At 40.6% G+C, this 20604-nt stretch overlaps 1 protein-coding gene across 1 annotated transcript; it reads right to left on the bottom strand.

The window, feature by feature from the left end:
• Window positions 1-786: 786 nt before the first annotated feature.
• On the bottom strand, window positions 787-19958 carry LOC139452059 (endoplasmic reticulum-Golgi intermediate compartment protein 1-like). The gene is made up of 9 exons (XM_071233361.1): window positions 19834-19958; window positions 12461-12595; window positions 10211-10302; window positions 9037-9164; window positions 7814-7927; window positions 5391-5445; window positions 4399-4499; window positions 3521-3643; window positions 787-2018 (listed from the first exon to the last, which is right to left on the bottom strand). Exons 1-9 carry the CDS (start codon window positions 19851-19853, stop codon window positions 1911-1913), a joined length of 876 nt encoding a protein of 291 aa, XP_071089462.1. The 5' UTR covers window positions 19854-19958; the 3' UTR covers window positions 787-1910.
• Window positions 19959-20604: the final 646 nt, after the last annotated feature.

The following is a 20604-nucleotide window of genomic DNA, read 5'->3' as shown; positions in this document are numbered from 1 at the left end:
TAACAATTCACTGCGTATCAGTGTAGAGCTACATTTTGTTTAATGTAATCATGATGACATCATTGACATGTATACTCCACAAGCATTTAATATGGCATGAAAAATAACTCAGATGTTATAAACAGAAACTTGGTTAGTTTGGACCCTGTTAATCTGGACCCCGTTAATCTGGACCCCGTTGATTCTTGTTGAGATTAACCATACATTCAGAACCCTTACATCCCACATCATTGATAATCTGGAAAATTTCACTGAAAACTACAGTCCAATGAGTAAGTAAGGTTTAACGCCACTGTTAGCAATATTCCAGCAATATCACGGCGGGGGACACCAGAAGTGGGCTTCACACATTGTACCCATGTCGGGAATCGAACCCAGGTCTTCGGCGTGATGAGTGAACGCTTTAACCACTAGGCTACCCGACTGCCCCTACAGTCCACATGAACACGGTCAAACTGAACAAAATTGTCTGATGGCATGTTTGCTAAATAGGCTTTGTTTGTGTCTTCAGCCATTCTCTGGGTGGAATATGGCTTCGAAAGAGTCAGGATCTCATGTATTGTACTGAAGCCTGGTAAAGTGAATCATTACCGCCCGACACGTCACATGTGAATATAATGCCAGCAGTGGGTGAGAGAGTATGGTTTTACGCCACTGTTAGCAATATTCCAGGAATATCACAGTGAGGAACACCAGAAATCGGTTTCACACATTGTACCCATGTGGTAAAATCCAACCCTGGTCTTCGGTGCGACGAGCAAACGCTGTAACCACACGGCTACCCACCGCCCTATATTGCCAGCGGCCAGTCTTACATCCAACAATACAACCAAAATACATATATACAACACTGGCAACCACCTCCACCACCACTACTACAGGCAATACATGCTACATCATTATCCAGTTGTTCTAATTTCTGTTGCCATGCTAATAAAATATGCATTATTAAAGAGACGAAAACTTGTAGCTGATTTCAAGTTGAATGAAAAAATATATTACCTTCATAACTACTTATAACTACATATCGTACTTATTGTGAATTCAACGCAGTTAGAACAACATTACTCACAGCTCAGCAAATTCTTTTCCTTGTTCTACAGATCAATCTTCCCCAATTTATAACATCCATACTATACTCTATTCTTTGGAAAGAGATTGGTTGTAAACTTGAAATTCTAATTAGGTAATTATTTCTTTTACATAGGATCATAAACCATAATATTCAGAAAAGAAATTAACAATATTTGGACCAAAAACAAAGTTACCTTTCAGGAAAATAGTTTAAAAACATAATCCAAACCAAGTTTTGTTACCATTAATCACATTATCCAACCCATCATAACATTATAAATACACTGGGGTTTTTTTGCCAAAGAAAACTAATTTGATTCTCGTTTCTGCCATTAATAATATTCAGACAAATGTAAACATTGATAAAAGTAGTTAAAAAACATAATATTAAAAAAGCTGTTGATTATTTTGTTACAAATATCGTGAAAGAAAATTATTATTATCGAAATCCCAAAATAATATTATAAAGTATGCTGTCGATTACAATGACTAAGGTGGAAAAGCTCTCATACAGATTCACGCTACTTCTAGTATCTTGTGTCTAACAGATCATATTTCCGAGTTTTCATCCATATCAAGGGCAGGTAGCAAAACAAATATCAATGGCATGGCTACCATATTCAGAAAATAATTACATCCATTTTCCTCAATAAACAACCCGAAAAATATAAGCTATTTTGAGGAACCCAAGAAGGGCGAGTTCCTGGATAGCCTTGACCCTGACTACAGTGTTTACAAATCCTCTTCCGCCACCAACTGTACAGTCTATGGAATGTAGCGACATGGTGTTGACGATTATGATGATGATGATGATGATGATTGTCACAACCAGCCAATCAGCTCAGTTTGCCAAGCTCCGCCTTTCGGAATACTTCATAAGCAGTAAAGACAAATGAGTCTATGATTCCAGCAACTGTGAACGTTCCTCCAACAATGGCACATACCTGAAACAGAAAAAAAAATATCAAGAAATCAGTTTTTATTTTTGTTGAGCTTTACGATATAGCTGGAGTGAGTGAGTGAGTGAGTTGGGTTTAACAATATTCCAGTTATATCATGGTGTGTCAGCTTAATGTGGGAGGAAAGCCCGAAGTGATGCAGGTCTCAGACGTTTACCACTTAGGTGAAACCCACGAGCACGGGTATGGTGCTGACAAACCTCGAAACATAATCGGGGTGAACCGGTATTTGAACCCACAATCATAGGTTTCTGGCGTGCCCTCGGGACGCAACTTGGCACAGCGAATCGCAGCGCCTTAGACGACTTGGCCACCCGTGCCCCCCTCAAAAGTTATAATTCAAATGTCTTATCGATAGCTTTCTCTATTTATTTAATATATTTTCACACCCTTGGGTCCAGTCTATTGAGTATTTTTGCACCTATAAGAAAACTTTTTTCTAAATAATTCAGCTTTAAATATTGATTCAGGTGACTAATTAGTGTGTGTTCACTGTTCATGTGCTGCCCCAAGTGTGTAACAAGCTGTATAAACTCACAAGGGTATCTAATACATACAAACTAAATATGATATAGAAGTTCCAAATAATTGAGTCAATAAATGCACTCCAGAAATACATGTCTAGTTAATGACAAGCGAGACAGAGCCTTTTTTATTCATTTTTCACTGAAGTAGAGTTTATGTATGTGATTTCTGCCTTCAATCAGAAGACAAAGATCGGCAAGGAAATACATGACGCAAGTTGAAAGGTGAGGTGAGGTGAAATGGGATTTTAATCGCGTCCCAAGATTATTGCACTTATATAGCGATGTGCATGCATGTGTATGTGGTTGCTTGTACTAGTCCAGACTGATGCGGATTTATAGTGCTAGCACACCGAGATACCATGCCGCAGTTTAACATGAATACCCAACTCAGACACCGCATACCGACTCCGAGCCAACCAGTCCTTGTTTTAGCCCCTTAATGCCGAGCGCCAGACAGGGTAACAACAAGTACCATCTTTTAACGTCTTTTGGTATGACGCGGCTGAGGATCGAACCCCGGACCTTCCGCTCCCCGGGCGGACGCTCTACCATTAGACCACGGAGGCCGTCATGCAAAGTTGAAAGGATACAATGTGTAAATTACAACAAATGTTGTCATACTATAGGGGTACTGAAATATTTCAAGCAACTCAAAACTAATTGGGTAATGGTCATTTATTATGCATATTTTATGCAAATACTCAGCTTTTCTGGAGCTATGAAGATATATATTATGATTAAACAGACTGCTAAACATTCTCGTGCCATTCTACTGCCATGGTCTACACCTTACAACAAGTGGCACGTATAAAATGAGACTTTGCCTCTGCATAATTTGGGTCGTCTTTAACTTCTAAATCATCAGCCAATAAAATGTTGAGTTAGCAGTTACTAAAGTGTTTTTTGAGGACTTGACCAGGCCTCCTCCCCCTATACAGAACTAAGAGACTTCCAACTCACTGTTGTCAGGAAGGTGTAGAAAGGCTTGCTCTTCTCCTTGTATCGGACGGTGATGGGGCTGAGGTCATATCGAAACCAGATGGCCGGCACCGCGGCGCCACCGTGATGATACTGTACTATATCCTGTGGGTATAGTGAGTGAGTGAGTTGGGTTTAACGCCGCTTTTTACAGTATTCCAGTTATATCACGGCGTGTCAGCTTAATGTGGGAGGAAAGCCCGAAGTGATGCAGGTCTCAGACGTTTACCACTTCGGTGAAACCCACGAGCACGGGTATGGTGCTGACAAACCTAGAAACATAATCGGGGCGAACCGGGATTCGAACCCACAATCATAGGTTTCTGGCGTGCCCAAGGGACGCAACTCTGCACAGCGAATCGCGGCGCCTTAGACGACTGGGCCACCCGTGCCCCCTCCTGTGGGTATAATAACACCAGTTAGTATCACCTCAGGGGAGGCTACAATTCATAAATAGCAAAAGGCAACAATTCAGCATGTGTCTGATAGATGTAGAAATTTTCATCCGGAATCGAACCCTACCCTTATTGTTTTCTAAGTCCAACTTGTTGCCATGGACACAAAAAAAATAAAAATTTCTCAAATTCCTAAATAGCAAAAGGCACGTGCACCAGTTCAGCATGAGTCTGATAGACATGCAAAGTTTCGTAGAGAAATATTTAACGGTTTCTGAGTTTCTGCTCCAGAAACGATTTCGGGACGCACGCACAGAAGGACAGTCGGAACCCATTTCTAAATCCCTGCAAACTTCATTGGGGCGGGGGATAAATATTCATTTGCTGAACATTCGAACCATACAGCACTTATTGCTTGGCTAAGTATTTGATTGTCTGCTTAGAAGCACATCCGGCTGCACCTACCCTATAGGAATGTGTATATTGGTAAGGGTATCTGGCAGCCCCTCGTATATCTTCATAGACAGTGGGCACCACTCGCAGGATGTAGTCGTGGGTTGATAAGGCTGGAAACAGAAACAGTGTTGGTATTAGATACAACAAAACCTCACTAGTCTGGACCCTGTTAATCTGGCGACACCACCTTCCAGACGATTACTACTGGGAACCCATACACGTATACAGAGTACCACTATATAGTAACAATAATTCGTCTGTTACCATGGTTAATGTGTTATTTTAGTAATCTGGATGATTTAGATTGCCACCATCAAGCTTTACAGGATTTTGTTACAGGTGTTCTGCAGCCGTTACCACAGTAATGGACACTCATTGTATGCAGTTCTCATAAAACTGAATTTGAATATTGTTAGAATTACATTTTTCAATCTTTTTATCATGTGTATAAGGACAGGACAATTTAATTTCTTGCTTTACTGATCCATCGGTCAACCCACCCCCCAATCCCTACCAAATCTGTCTGGTAACGTCCAATCTCATTAAAATCAGATCTAAGTTCTCGCTAAACAAAGATCTGAGGACACCCCAAGGACAACGACCTTTCGCAAACTTTGACCGACCACTGAAACGAATAACAAGAAGTCGATATCAGTCATGGAGAAAGCAGCTTTCTTGAGCTTTACGGAACACGTTTCAACCTGGCGACTTCCATTTCAGACTACGCTTGAAGAATATGTTGACAGAGTTCTTGATTAAAAAATTGAAAACTGAACCAACGAATATTACGGAATGTCTAACATATGGTTGCGATAGTATGGCAGTGCTTCCTACATACTGTGCAACGCCTCCTTCGTTCAAATGTGTATCCCAGGGAAGCGAGAGATACTTTGACGGAATCAGTCGTACGGGCCGTAACTGTTGTTCAGAATACTCTGAAAGATTTCAACTGAAGTAAAGGGTAGTATATTTTACCCATAGAAAGGGAACCAGGTACTTACGATTAGCTTTTGACTTGTCCACATTCTCCAAGGAGTTGAAGGAACCCTTTACCGTCTGAAATTGAGATGAAGAATGTCATGGAAACTGGATAGTTTAGCATTTTGCAGTAGATTTTAGATCTTTTATCAAAGGTGGGGCATGTTACCATGGTTACATGCATTAATTGCCAGATCAAGTATACAGCTTCTAGAGATGCTTAAGTAAGGGAGGTAATAACATAATCTGCGTAAACAATGTTGCGATGTTTGATAAAATGTGTTTTACAGCCTTGATACAACATTCTATCATGATTGGTGGCAAGATCAAAGGCATCTCCCATTATTTATTAGACTACAAGTAGTGCTGTATGTTGTAACGTGAACCATCCGTTTGGGGCAGGGGAGTTATAACAATGATACACAAGGTGATCCTTCTGTTGACACTCTCTGTTGATGACCCTGTGCGGTTTCCTGACTACAACTGGCAACTTAAAGGAATGGTTGGTCAGGCTTTACGACATGGTTGATAGCATGTCACCACTCTGGCGGCAGAGCTATCACAACACCTGGGTTTCACGCCAAGCCAGTGTAGATCCATTTGGAATAAATAATGTCCGTCACTGACCACAGAAATCCTCCAAGTTGGTTATATTCTACAAGGCCAGTGCCATTGAAATACACATTGTGTCCACTCATCTGTAGATAACAGCGGCCATCGATCAGCCAACTACGGTTCAATCTTCCCAGCGATTCGGGAAATTTTCAAGAGGTACTACACTCCTTTTTCAGGACTACATTGTGCTACCTACTGCAAGAAATTCAGGAAGTCCCATAAACTTTTGCTTCCATCCCAATATTGTTAGTAGTGTGTGATAGCAACTCACGCAGTGACTGCATCCATACTTCTAATTTTGATGTCAAGGACAATGATTTCACCCTTGTACTCTAACATGCAATAACAATAACATAATAGACAATAGAGGCTTGGGCTGGGACGGGTAACTTGGGTACTCGGGTCGGGTGGGTCCTGAGTTGGGCCTGGGTACCGATAGGTCTACCCAAACCCAGTATAGGTCACATGATATATAATGTTTAATAACAATAATAAAACTCGATGGTCACACAACAAGTCGCTAATGTCTGCATTGCTTTCTGACAATACATGCATTCCCTCTGATTTAAATATGTTGGAGTAAAGATAAACCTTCAGACAACTTCAGTGTATGCATGATCAGATCATTTCATATATGTATCTAAATAGCTTTTGCCAGGGCTCCAGTAAAACAATTCCACGTAATGGACATTTGTACCCAATTTGAGACTTACAGCAGGTGAGTGAGTGAGTGAGTGAGTTAAAATTTAACGTCGCATCGGCATTATTACAGCCATATAGCGACGAGACCAAGCTAATATATATACAATTAAGTTATTTATGCAATGACATTTAAAAACAATTTATGAAACATATTAGAGCATACTATATTTAAAAACAATTGATGAAACATATGAGCATTACAATATCATTAATACAGTTTAAAAAACAGGCTATAGGCCACCAGTAACCAAAGCTAGGCCACCTCGCTGGGGATCATGGGGACTTACAGTAACTTCTGCTTCCTGCATGATACCCTAGCAGGATTTACGTCATCACTTTAGCCACAGGTGGTTGTGCACAATACTAGCCAATATTAAAAAATACTCATCAATGAGTTGGCTTAAAACACTGGTTGATGATAGTTACATCAATTACTATAGGATTACGTGTCACACAGGGGGACAATATTTTTACGCTACGTTAACCTCCTGGACAGAGCCTTTAATAATGTCAGTTGCTAATAGCATAACACCAAATTTAAAAACAAGAATTTAATTATTCACATACATAACGGTATTTAAAATTTATTATACAGACCAATTTCTTTCAAGTAATTTATGATGAGATGCCCGCTGATACGGGAAAAGAGATCTTTTAGATTTACACTAATACAGCAGGCACCTGTGAAGGGTCGGGTAATAGGGAGCTGGCTACTCGGGTGGTAAATGTGGACTCTTCCAAGCCCTAACAGAAGCTTATACCATATTTCTTAGACTTACACCAAGGCATTAACTGGGTACTTGATTACAGTTGAGAAAACCCACATATTCAGAACAATCTACAACAATTCTGCTGATATATTAAAAATCAAGCTGTTTCACACACTGTAAGCAAGGTAAGAACAAACACACTGACATCACAATACTGCGGCATTAAAATCGAAGACTATTGCGATTATATGATACTGACTCCGAGCCAACCAGTCCTAGATTCATGCCCTTAACGCCTAGTGCCAAACAGGGTAACAACAAGTACTGACGCGTCCGAGGATTGGACCACCGACCGTCTCGGTGCAGACACTCTCTCCACTAGCCCAGGGAGGCATCCTCCCTACAGAGTCATCACCCACCTTGCCCTCCTCCATCTCCATCCCGAAGCGGAGTTTGTGCACCATGTGGGTCATGTCGGGGTTCGGCGGCTGTTCCATTGCAGAGTGGGTGGAGACATGGAAGTTGCCGGGAATCTGAACAGCAATGGAGTTATCAGTCACAGCAATGGAGTTATCAGTCACAGCAATGGAGTTATCAGTCACAGCAATGGAGTTATCAGTCACAGCAATGGAGTTATCAGTCACAGCAATGGAGTTACCAGTCACAGCAATGGAGTTATCAGTCACAGCAATGGAGTTATCAGTCACAGCAATGGAGTTATCAGTCACAGCAATAGTTGCATTTCTTTACACATATGTTGAAGTGAGAAACATCAAAACAACTGTCCCAACTTGGGGACACATTACATGGGTGGATACAGCTTTTTGAAAAGGGGGGGTGCACAACTAAGATTTATTTATTGTCTTTGGTGGTAATTTATACAGAAATAAAGATTTTTTCGAAATAAAAAGGGAAGGGGGGGGGGGCGCACCCCTGCATCCCCCGTCTGTATCCGCCCATGCATTACGATCTGGGACCTGAAGGTTGCACAATACTTAGTGGCTTCCTGTTGCCCTGAGTGAATGTTGTTTTATGCCAGTCAGCAATATTCCCGCGACATCAAAGCCACCTGGGACAGGCAAAGGAGATTATTAGAGGCCAGGCAAACCATTGGTCAACAGCATGAGCAGCAATCCACACTGCTGGACAGGATTAGAACTCAGCAGTAGCCCACTAGCTCAGGGCTAGTACAGACTCCAGCGGGCTAGAATACATTTCCCAATCTCCCCATTGTTTTAATATTGCAAGGGCATTTGATCAAGTAACATACAGTTTTTGAGTCTAGTTGCCTCTTACAAGCATGGGGGTCTTCATGGGGGACAAGCATTGGTTGCAGAAGACCAGTTTCAACCTGGATCTTCACAGTTGGATAAGCATGGATTGCAGAAGACCTATTCTAACCTGGGTCTTCATGAGAGACAAGCATGGGCTGCTGAAGACCTATTCTAACCCAGGTCTTCACAGGAGACAAGCATGAGTAGCTGAAGACCTATTCTAACCTGGGTCTTCATGAGAGACAAGCATGGGCTGCTGAAGAACTATTCTAACCCGGGTCTTCATGGGAGACAAGCATGAGTAGCTGAAGACCTATTCTAACCCAGAATCCCCATGAGTGAACACTGAGCTGAGTCTCGTGCATTACCTTGTTGATGAGGAAGAAGGACTCAAATCTGCAGCCCTCACCACCGACACCTATAGGAAACTTCTGCGTGTTGTCCTTGAAGCCGACCTCATGACGTCCCATGTCGTCTTGAATGTCCAACCCAATGTCTACAAAAACATCCGTGTGGGAATTGGTAAAACAAGTAAGACGCTGTTTTCACTCCCGCACACAAAAGCATGAACCAAATTTGAAGGGGCAGAATCATATGTATCAAATTTTTTAATTTATTTCATCCAATGTATTCGCACATAAAAACATTTTTTTCTTAATGCACTTCTTGAGAAAGTTAATAATTATAAACATACCATGTAGATTACAACCAAGGTACACCATGGGACTAGCATCATGAACAAACAAAGAAGCAAAATATACTACTCCAAATAGTTAAGGATCACCCAGTTCTTTCATATTTCTGGTGTCCCCCGCTGTGATATTGCTGGAATATTGCCAAAAGCGGCGTAAAACCATACTTACTCACTCACTCTTTCATATTACTATAGTTAACCTTTCTAAGCAATATGAGACATCTCCCTTACCCATTTTCTTTTTATTTATCTCAACGTTTGATTGGTCGGTAAATGTTAATGAAAATCAAGGGCAGGTAATTTGAAATCGCGAAAACCTTGTGAATGGGTCCTGGGGTTAGTGTAGGTCTACTGGAGATATAGAGGATGAAGGGCCACAGGACAACCCTTCATGTTGAACACTGCTTTAACCAGCCTCCCCACCACCCGAGTGACAAACAATCTCATTAAAATCAGATCTTCTCGCTGCCGCTAAACAAAGATCTGAGGACATCCCATTACGGGTCATGTCAGACCAACCTTGCACAAACTCTGACCGACCAATGGAATTACTGACAAGAAGTTGATATTAGCCAATCAGGAGGCAGCTTTCTCGTGCTTTACAGCACTAATTTCAAATTGGCGACTACGCTTCGAAACATATTTTGACAAATTCTCGCCTAAAAAATTGAAACCTGAACAAAAGAACATTTCAGAATGGCTAATATATGGTCTAGATTGTATAGATTCAGTCGTTAAGCCCTTAACTATCGTTCGGAGTACCCCGTTTTAACGTTTTCGAGATTGCATGATTAGAAATTACATTCTGACTTTCATGATCTGGTAAGCGACGCTCTGACACTACTCACACTGGCAGTCCATCTTGAAGAGGGAGATGTTGATGAAGACAGGGATCTTCTCTGAGTGCTGGACGGGATCCTCCACACTCAGCTCACTGATACTGAAACACACGGCAGTAGACACTGAAAATTAGGATACCTTAATTGGGGACAATATTACTGAATTATAATACAAAGCCTCTTAATATTGTCCCACAGATATATCAATTTCACCATTAATGTTTCTTCCTTTTGCCTTGTTTGCAACTTGGTAAACTTTGATGGCAGCCATCTTGTCAGTGGAGGTTACTGTATTCTCATGGTAAACTAAAAGTTTGATGTACGGTGATCCAATGACTGATGATAACAATCTGTGACTTTTGCCACTAGTCTGAAGCCCGAGTCTAGTAAAATTCTGGTCGGTCCAGTAAGCTAATAATAGTTTACAATAACATCAAAATGTACAGAAAAAGATACTTAATGCTAGTAGACTCAAAGCTCTTGACACAGTCTGATGACACATGTGAATGGGTCATTTCACTCATTCTCACATTCACTTCTCAGTATTTAGCTTAGCGATAAGCGCTTACGGTCAAAGGGAGATAACGCTAGATACCAGAAGTGATAACGAAGGTAAACACTGTAGTGAGTTGGGGAAACTCTGCTGGAAAGTAAAGGTAAGTGATGGAATGTTTGGTACATGCTGCTAGGATATATGGTTAGGTTGTGAGGATGTAACGGAGAGAGTAGAGAGTCTGGATCTTGAATAAACAAGTTGTGTTTTATGAGGCATGTTGTACGAGCTGTGTTGTACGAGGTGTGTTGACTGAGCTGTGATGTACGAGCTGTGTTGTACGACCTCTGTTGTACGAGGTGTGTTGTACGGCCTCTGTTGTATGAGGTGTGTTGTGGGAGCTGTGATGTACGAGGTGTGTTGACTGAGCTGTGATGAAGGAGGTGTGTTGTACGAGCTGTGACGTACGAGCTGCGATGTACGAGCTGTGTTGACCAAGCTGTGATGTACGAGGTGTGTTGACCAAGCTGTGATGAAGGAGGTGTGTTGTGGGAGCTGTGATGTACGAGCTGTGTTGTACGAGGTGTGTTGTGGGAGCTGTGATGTACGAGCTGTGATGTACAAGGTGTGTTGTGGGAGCTGTGATGTACGAGTTGTGTTGTACGATCTGTGTTGTACGAGCAGTGATGTACGAACTGTGTCATATGAGGAGTGATGTTCGAACTGTGTTGACCGAGCTGTGTGGACCAGGGTGTGTTGACCGAGCTGTGTGGACCAGGGTGTGTTGACCGAGGTGTGTTGTGGGAGCTGTGATGTATGAGCTGTGTTGTACGAGAAGTGTTGACCGGGCTGTGATGTATGAGCTGTGTTGACAGAGGTGTGTTGTGGGAGCTGTGTTGTACGAGAAGTGTTGACCTAGCTGTGTTGTACGAGAAGTGTTGACCGAGCTGTGATGTATGAGCTGTGTTGTACAAGAAGTGTTGACCGAGCTGTGTTGTACGAGAAGTGTTGACCGAGCTGTGTTGTACGAGAAGTGTTGACCGAGCTGTGTTGTACGAGAAGTGTTGACCGAGGTGTGTTGTACGAGAAGTGTTGACCTAGCTGTGTTGACCGAGGTGTGTTTTGGGTGCTGTGTTGTACGAGAAGTGTTGACCTAGCTGTGTTGTACGAGAAGTGTTGACCTAGCTGTGTTGTACGAGGAGTGTTGACCTAGCTGTGTTGACCGAGGTGTGTTGTGGGTGCTGTGTTGTACGAGAAGTGTTGACCTAGCTGTGTTGTACGAGAAGTGTTGACCTAGCTGTGTTGTACGAGAAGTGTTGACCTAGCTGTGTTGTACGAGAAGTGTTGACCTAGCTGTGTTGTACGAGGAGTGTTGACCGAGGTGTGTTGACCGAGGTGTGTTGTGGGTGCTGTGTTGTACGAGAAGTGTTGACCTAGCTGTGTTGTACGAGAAGTGTTGACCTAGCTGTGTTGTACGAGAAGTGTTGACCGAGGTGTGTTGTACGAGAAGTGTTGACCTAGCTGTGTTGACCGAGGTGTGTTGTGGGTGCTGTGTTGTACGAGAAGTGTTGACCTAGCTGTGTTGTACGAGAAGTGTTGACCTAGCTGTGTTGTACGAGAAGTGTTGACCTAGCTGTGTTGTACGAGAAGTGTTGACCGAGGTGTGTTGTGGGAGCTGTGATGTATGAGCTGTGTTGTACGAGGAGTGTTGACCGAGGTGTGTTGTACGAGAAGTGTTGACCGAGCTGTTACGATCTTTCACTTACACTTCATGGGTGACGAAGAGCAGCAGCTCAGAGCAGAAGAGGAAGGTGATGAAGAGAACGGAACACACAGAGATGAGGGCACCTGTTGAGGTTGGCTGAGTCAAGTCCTTCGGGATCTTCCGATACAGGTCCAGTCTGCAGAGAAATAAGTTCTTATTGCTTGAAGCATTCACATTGGATCAGCATCAACGCACATAAGCATAACAACCAATTTGTAATTTTCTCATTTCGTCCTTTCAACATTCGTAAACATGATAACAGCATATAAGATGGAATTGGAGTCATAGAGGACGAGTGCAAGTACTTTTTCAGGATATAAACATACTGTCAGTGAGTGACGCAATAGTACATTTATATCCTGATAAAGTACTGGCACAAGTTCTCTATCTTAGACCACAGGCAAATACTTGAGTTACAGAGTGCCACAAACCATACACTGCAGTTTATACAAATTCCACCATTCACATTCAAAGCAGACAGCACAATTTCATATAAACTGTTTGTTTGTTATTTTGTTTTGTTTTGTTTTTGTTTTTTGTTGTTGGTTGTTGTTTTGTTTTTTGGGTTTGTTTTTGTTGTTTTGGTTTGTTTGTTTTTTTGGGGGGGTTGGGGGGGAATTGCCGTCAAGCAATCTATTTCCGCTATTTACACAAAACTTTTGTCTCCAACCCCCTCCCTCATCACGGAAATCACACAGATACTCCCTTAGAGCAGTCACTACTTGCACAGGACATTTAGGACTTCATGGATCACTGGTAATATTCCTTCCATCCAGAACTTTAGCAAAAATTACTCATTGAGTCACACTAAATTGGACATGCAACCAAATGGATCAGTGGTCAGGCTCTGTGACTTGTTGATGCACGCCATCTTATCCCAATCACATGGATTGATGCTCATAATTTCAATCACTGGATTGTCTGGTCCAGACTCGATTATTTACAGGCTGCCATTATAGTGTTTTACATGATGCAGCAATGTGCATCAGGTGGTCAGGCTCGCTGTCTTGATTGATGCATGTCATCGTATCCTAGTTGCCGAGATCAAAGCTCCTTACTGCAATCACTGGATTGTCTGGTCCAGACTCGATTATTTACAGGCTGCCACTATAGTGTTTTACATGATGCAGCAATGTGCATCGGGTGGTCAGGCTCGCTGACTTGATTGATGCATGTCATCGTATCCTAGTTGCTTAGATCAAATCTCATGATGTCAATCACTGGATTGTCTGGTCCAGACTCGATTATTTTTAAACTGCCGTCATATAGCTGGAATACTGCTGAGTGCGGCGTTAAACAACAAACAAACAATCACTACTTTACAGGACCCCATATTTCCTGTAAGGACCCTTGAACTTTATTAGGGGGTACTCTTAGTTTTGTAGGTCAAGGTAAAACCATGCATCATATGGCTGTGTGTGGCATTAAACACGTTAAACAACAAACAATCAAACACAAAAAAGGTTGGAACACCTAAAACAACACGTGGCCCAAATATGCCACAATGGAATTTCCTTTCTGCACACGTCAGCAGTAATATGTTTATATTACATTTCTCTCGAAAAACAAAGACAACTTATTGCAATAAACATTGCTGCTCTCAATATCCTCTATTCCACAACGCCTGCTGTTTAATGCATAGTTACCTTATCCTTGTCCGTAGAACTTCATTAAATATTATTGATATTGTTATTAACTAGTCACTGCCTAGAATGAAAATCCATCTCGTGCCAGCTGTCAGCAGCAAGTCCTCAGTGACAAAAATGCAGTGGCAACTAATAGGTTGTTACATATGAATTTTGTCTTGCAGGAAAATATATCTGTCAGACATGTTCTCGGACCATAATGTCCTTGAACTGGGTATTAAGTTACTAGAGGTGAACATTCTGATAGACACTCTTGGAAAAGTAGACTGGTTATTTGAATTTGATTTGTCTGTTGCTGTTAAACACCACTGTCAGCTTTGCTCTGCAATATTACGGCTACTAGTATATGACAGCGGCCTGTAGATAATCGAATCTGGATCACATAATCCAGTGATTAATATTGCGAACATCGATCCACACCTGCAGGACATATTGACACAAAATCAACCAATCACCAAACTAGACCACCCAATACATTTAGTCTCCTCTACGACCAGCATCAGCTATTTTGACCTGGAATCACCATATGGTGTTAACATTCTGACATGATTGTTTGATATAATAAGAAAATTAAATGTCTAAAAATATTTATTTGTTTGGTTTGTTGTTTATCTCCCCACTCAGCAATATTCCAGCTATATGATGGAAGCCTGTAAATAATCGAGTCTGGACCAGACAATCCAGTGATTGATATCATGAGCATCGATCCACACAATTGGAATCGATGACATGCATCAACCAAGTCAGCGAGCCTGACCACCCGATCCTGTTAGTCGCCTTTTACAACAAGCATAGTCGCCTTTTACGGCAAGCATGGGTTGCTGAAGACTTTTTCTACCCTGGATCTTCACGGGTCTAAATGCACATACAGGCAACTATACTCCATGATCTGAAGCCCATTTTCAGTCATGGTCTAGATGCTGCACTTCGATACAAATACATGTAGTTCGGGACGATACACCGATGCATCACAATTTTTTACTTATGGATACAAGTATTGATCACAATCACACACTAAAAAAACTATCAATTCTTGCATTTAATGTATTCTTTAAATATTTCTACACCAAACACTAATCACTTGCGAAAATCAGTAGTGTTAACGTAAATATTTTCATCCATTGTGTCATATTTGACACTGCCAACTGTGTGCCGGGTATTTGGCCATCTATGAAAACATAGTTTACGCACCACAGATAACAGCGCATGCAGATATGTAGTGGATTGTGAGCAAGGTATCGTGATATGTATCGAATGGACAGTTGGTGTATCGTCCCAGCCTTGGCAATTCATTAAGATTTGGTGCCCTGTGACATCTTGTCCCTGAACAAGAGTACATATCGATTCCTTTTAACAATCTGGTTTTAAGATTAATTTCAAAATCCTATTTTCTGATGGTATGTATTGAAATTCATAAACCATTATTTGTTCAATTGATTCAAGGCGACTCAATATCTTTGTTTGTAGCAATATTTATTTCCACACGTCGCCATAACCAAATATTGAGTTTTAATTCCGATCTTATCAATGAGATTCGAAACAATCTGAACAGCTGTCATCGGGAAGGATTCAGAAGATCTGAACACAGATAGTAGCTTCAAATCCACACCATTTGGTGGCAATGGAACCTGTTGCAGCCACTGACACTGAAACGTGTTCAGAATAAATCAATTGCACCTGCATAGGCAGCACACAGCAGGTACTGTTTTGTGATCGCTGACAACGCATACTGCCATTGAAGATTGATCTGTGTTAGGCATTGCAGATGGGTAGAAAGTCAAGAAACTGTACAAGTACATTTTGTAATGAAAATGGCTGAAGAAATTGGGCAGTTTACGAAAAAGGACTGGTTTGTCTTTTGAAGGATACATTTGAGAAAGCATTTTTCCTTAACATGTCTGCAGAGAAATCTTTGCCTACATAATCAAGTATTATGGAGACAAATTACACATGTTGAAAACAATATTTAAAATTTTATAATTTTCATGTCACTGCCTTTCATGACATGGAGCCTTGTGATGTCTATAAGTTTGGCACCCGAAGAAGGGGCCAGATGTACCCCAGAAATATCGTTCCAAGCAATAAAACGCTTTTACCCAAAGGGGTTCCCTGTCTCCATCTAATTTTCCTCATATTTTAAGTCAAACATGTAATTGGCATTGCAGGTAGGTAGAAAGTCAAGAAACTGTTGTACATTTCTTAATAATTATGGCTAAAGAAATTGGTCAGCTTACGAAAAAGTGTCTGCTTGTCAGTCCAAGACTGATTTGTCTTTTGTAGGAATACTCAAAAGCACATGAACACATGATGAAAAGTCCATCTTTTTTATTGTCAGTGTTAAGCGATGGGTCATGTCCTGTGACCAGTGGCTTTTTAAAGGTGATAAATAATGTTCGCTTTTAAAAAAATCTTATTTTGATAACAAAGGACAAGAATGTCTTCGCTGTCACAAGAGTCTGTTCACTGACTGAAAAATACAAAAGGTGACTACCGGTATGTCATTTTGAAAATAATTATAACATGGTAACTATTGCAGACCTTTTCAACACCACAAGGGGAGGTAAAATGGGGTTTAACGTCGAATTCAAGAATATTGCACTTGTATATATAGCGACGTAATAGCATGTGCATGTGTGTGGCTGCTGTACTAGTCCAGACGAATGCCAATTTTATGGTGTAGCGCTTTGAGATACCATGCCGCAGTTTAACATGAATACCCCACTCAGACACAGTACACTGACTCCGTGCCAACCAATCCTTGTTTTAGACCCTTAATGTCGAGTGCCAGCCAGGGTAACAACAACTACCCATGTAACTAATGTTATATTTGGATAACACTTTCTTAGTAAAGTACAGATTCTAGTACTTTTTGGGGTTGAGTCCCGTCCGGGATTCGAACCCACACCTGCCAGGGTGAGGCACCTAATCACCAGCACACAAAGTCAGCGATCTAACCCACTCAGCCACCGAGGCTTCCACGGGACTCAACCCAAGAATCTGTACTTTACTAAGAAAAGGTTATCCCAAACATAACATTAGTTACATTTGACCACTTTCTAAATGGCATTGTGTATTCTTAACAACTACACAGTTTACATGGTTTAGTAAGTATAATGAAAAAAAAAAGCAAAATTCCTCCACAAACCACTTAAAATGGTTTCCATCCCTAGTTTCATAGCATAAAACAATAAACCTGTGTTATCAACAGCTGGGTAACTGTGTCTACACAATATACTTGTGAAAGCGGTAGGCGCTGAGATCCTCGTCATCAACATAACCTATGAAATTCATGAAACAGTGGTGAGAAATGTAGTCCTAATGAAAGCATTATCCACGTCACCGAATAGCTTCCAGTAAATGTCACCAGTACAACCTGCTGGGACAATAACCATCAACAGTTCAAATAACCGTACATAACTTGCCACTAAAACCAATCAAGCATGACTAGCTTGTGGTATCACCTCTCCATGAATGCCCTGTTATCACACAATTGTATCATTCTTAAGCCCCAGGGCCTACTGTGGAGGTTGATGTAAGATACTGCTGGAGAATATAGAAGACAGGTTACACTGTTACTTTAACATCAATCAAGCAGACAGACAGAGAGTCATTTCTGTTGCATGTTCAGCAACCATGATGACATGAGCTATAGGCCAATATGCTTGCATATGCAATTTCTTATCATATCATATATTTATAATGTCAGCTTTGCAATTCACTGAAATATTTTGCAAGTGAAATCTTGGGTCTAAAATACTGAAATTATGCGAATTTCAAACCTGCCTCAGAGCTACAGATAAGCAGCGTATTTGCGTAAAATACCCCCTAAAAATATTCAAAACTCAATTTCTTTCAACTCACTTGCATACAGAAACTCACGTTTTAAATGAAAAAATCAAATTATAAAAACAGCACACATAAATACCCAATGAAGCTTTTTTCATATGCATACGACATGTACAAAGGAGCTAATTTCCGAAACACAATTACGAGCTTTCCAAGTAAAGCCTATATATCTAGAACAGTTATATACATCAAAATCATTATTTCATATCTTTTTTAAATCTTAAAATGTTCACTTATTTTGGGAAAAACCCAATAGACTGATAAAAAGATGAGTGAAAGTATATTGGTTACCCAATGAAAAATGTAATAACCCAATTAAAATAGAAACCCTAGTGTAAAAACTCAATTGCTTGAAAAGTTATCTGGAGCTCTGCTGTCTGTGTGTTGGTTAGTAAGGATTACAACTACGTGAACAGATTAGAGTACTTCACTTTGGTTTGAGTTAGCGACAGCGAGGAAAATGGCCGACTTTGAGATTGACAGTCAATATTTTTTTCATCATGTTCATATCTATTATAATGATTAATATAATTATCAAGCATTAAACTCAAAACATGGTTTAACACTATCGCAACAGTGACAACCATCACAACAGTGAAAATAGCCGCAATAGTTACTATTGGTTTCTACCAGACTTGTGTTTCAGAAAACCATTTACCATATTTGCTGTAGTCATATATATATGATATATTACCCATGTTAAGCCTCATCGGGACATCTATTTCAGTTACCTTGGGTTGGGTTGTTGAGGTTATGGTGCAGCGTCAATGTAAGAAACAAGTGACAAATAAACACATTTGTCTTGCTTTTTCACTATTTTCAGTGCAAATATGAATTATTTGCCTAAAAATACAATAATGTGCAATATGTTTAATGGAACATATCCATGATATCTGAGGTTATCTGTAAGTGCAGACATATTTTATTATTCTTTTACCCTGTCTTCATAGATATATATTCAACACTTTGAGCCGTCAATATTTTGAGGAAACATTTAATTCTAACATGTCTAAATAGAAACTTTTACTTGCACATGATTTTCAATATAACCAAGTGTGATGGAGACGGTTTACGCATGGCGGGAATGAGTAATTTTCATGTTGATGCCAGGCCTAATGTCAGTTATTAAGTTTTTGATTGGCAATACAATTTAGGAATTTTCCCCCTGATGATGGGGCAACCATCCTGGAAACAATAAAGCAGTTAAGTAAGGATAAGATATATGGATGAACAACTTCTTTATTACAATTAGGAGCAACGTTTCAGTGTAGGTTCTAACACCGTTATGAAGCAAGTGATGTACTTGTCAACCATACTCTGTACATCACTAGCTTGATAAGAGTGTTAGAACCTACACCAAAACATTTAAAGAAGTTGTTCATCCCTATATCTTATCCCTTCTTTGAACTCCAACTTCTAAATGCCTCTCAAAGAAGTCATAATGTAGCTGTCATCCATAGGGTGTTCCATTCTTCATCATGATTTACATCATTTTATACGGCAAAGCGGTATCAACGATATTGCGTTTTGGGTATTATACTTCGACTAGGCTAACATTCTATGTGATATCTCGTTCTATTCCCAACCCAGTTGCAATGTTGTTGGTACACAGTACAGTACTAATTCAGTGTGGGCCTATATTCAAAAGATCACCCACACTGCAACAACACTGCACTCAAACAGTAAAAGCACTGTCCCGCAAACTCTGACATAACTGTAAATGAACATCGGTCAATGCTGCATTGTGCTATGGTATAACGGTATGTCCACGTGCAATGTTTTGACAGCTGGCCAACATCATATTATTTTCCAGCTGTGAGGATTGGCTGCATGCCACGTGACAACAATACTTGCAATGCAGATAATAAGAAAGGATACTCACCGCCTGATGTCAAACTGCATGTTTGTGATGGGACGGTGCAAATGACTTGTAAGTTAAATGTAACTGTTTTGCTATCGTCTCCACCTGTGGTCGTGGATAGTTCCGTTACCGGCAGGAGAAGTCTGACATGCGCTGGGACGTGCGTGGCACTGATTGGTCGATATCAGTGAAGGGAAAGCACTCTCATCGTGGTGAAGCAGATTCTAGACTTGACAAGGCTTTCTCACATATTAATAATCCATAAATTGCATTTGCAATAAGTCGTACATTCCGGTATTTTCTTTTTTAATTCCAGTGCTGTTTACTGAATTTCCTTCATATGATATGTAACGAGTTATTGTAGTTAATATTTTGTTTATAATATGTTTAATACTGCACGTTTTAAACTAAAAATATGCAGTCCCTGTATGTTTCAATCTCTGATATGGATCGTAACAATAGTCTCTTCTTAGACACTTTCCGTTGTAGTTGGATTTGGGAATCCTTCCGTCAATAAGCGTTGATGTTTCTTGTGTATGTACAGCTAACCTTTATATCTGTATGTAGCCGGGGTAGTGGTAGTTATCAGACTCGGGCCATTGGGAAACACAGACACAGGCAGATGGTGATAATGGATTTATTGCAAGGGGGTGGCTGCTGTTGAAGAACTATGTCCTTCCTCCTCAACAGCAGCACATGAAGTCATATATTTGCAAGTTTACAGGTATTATTTATCTTAAACATATAAGTACAAAAGCCATTGATAAACTATAATAAAACTAACTTTAATGT

The sequence above is a fragment of the Haliotis cracherodii genome, unplaced genomic scaffold, assembly GCF_022045235.1.
Source record: "Haliotis cracherodii isolate W230 unplaced genomic scaffold, xgHalCrac1.p SCAF_9, whole genome shotgun sequence".
Lineage (NCBI taxonomy): Eukaryota > Metazoa > Mollusca > Gastropoda > Lepetellida > Haliotidae > Haliotis > Haliotis cracherodii.
This window is presented reverse-complemented; position numbering and strand designations above follow the sequence as displayed.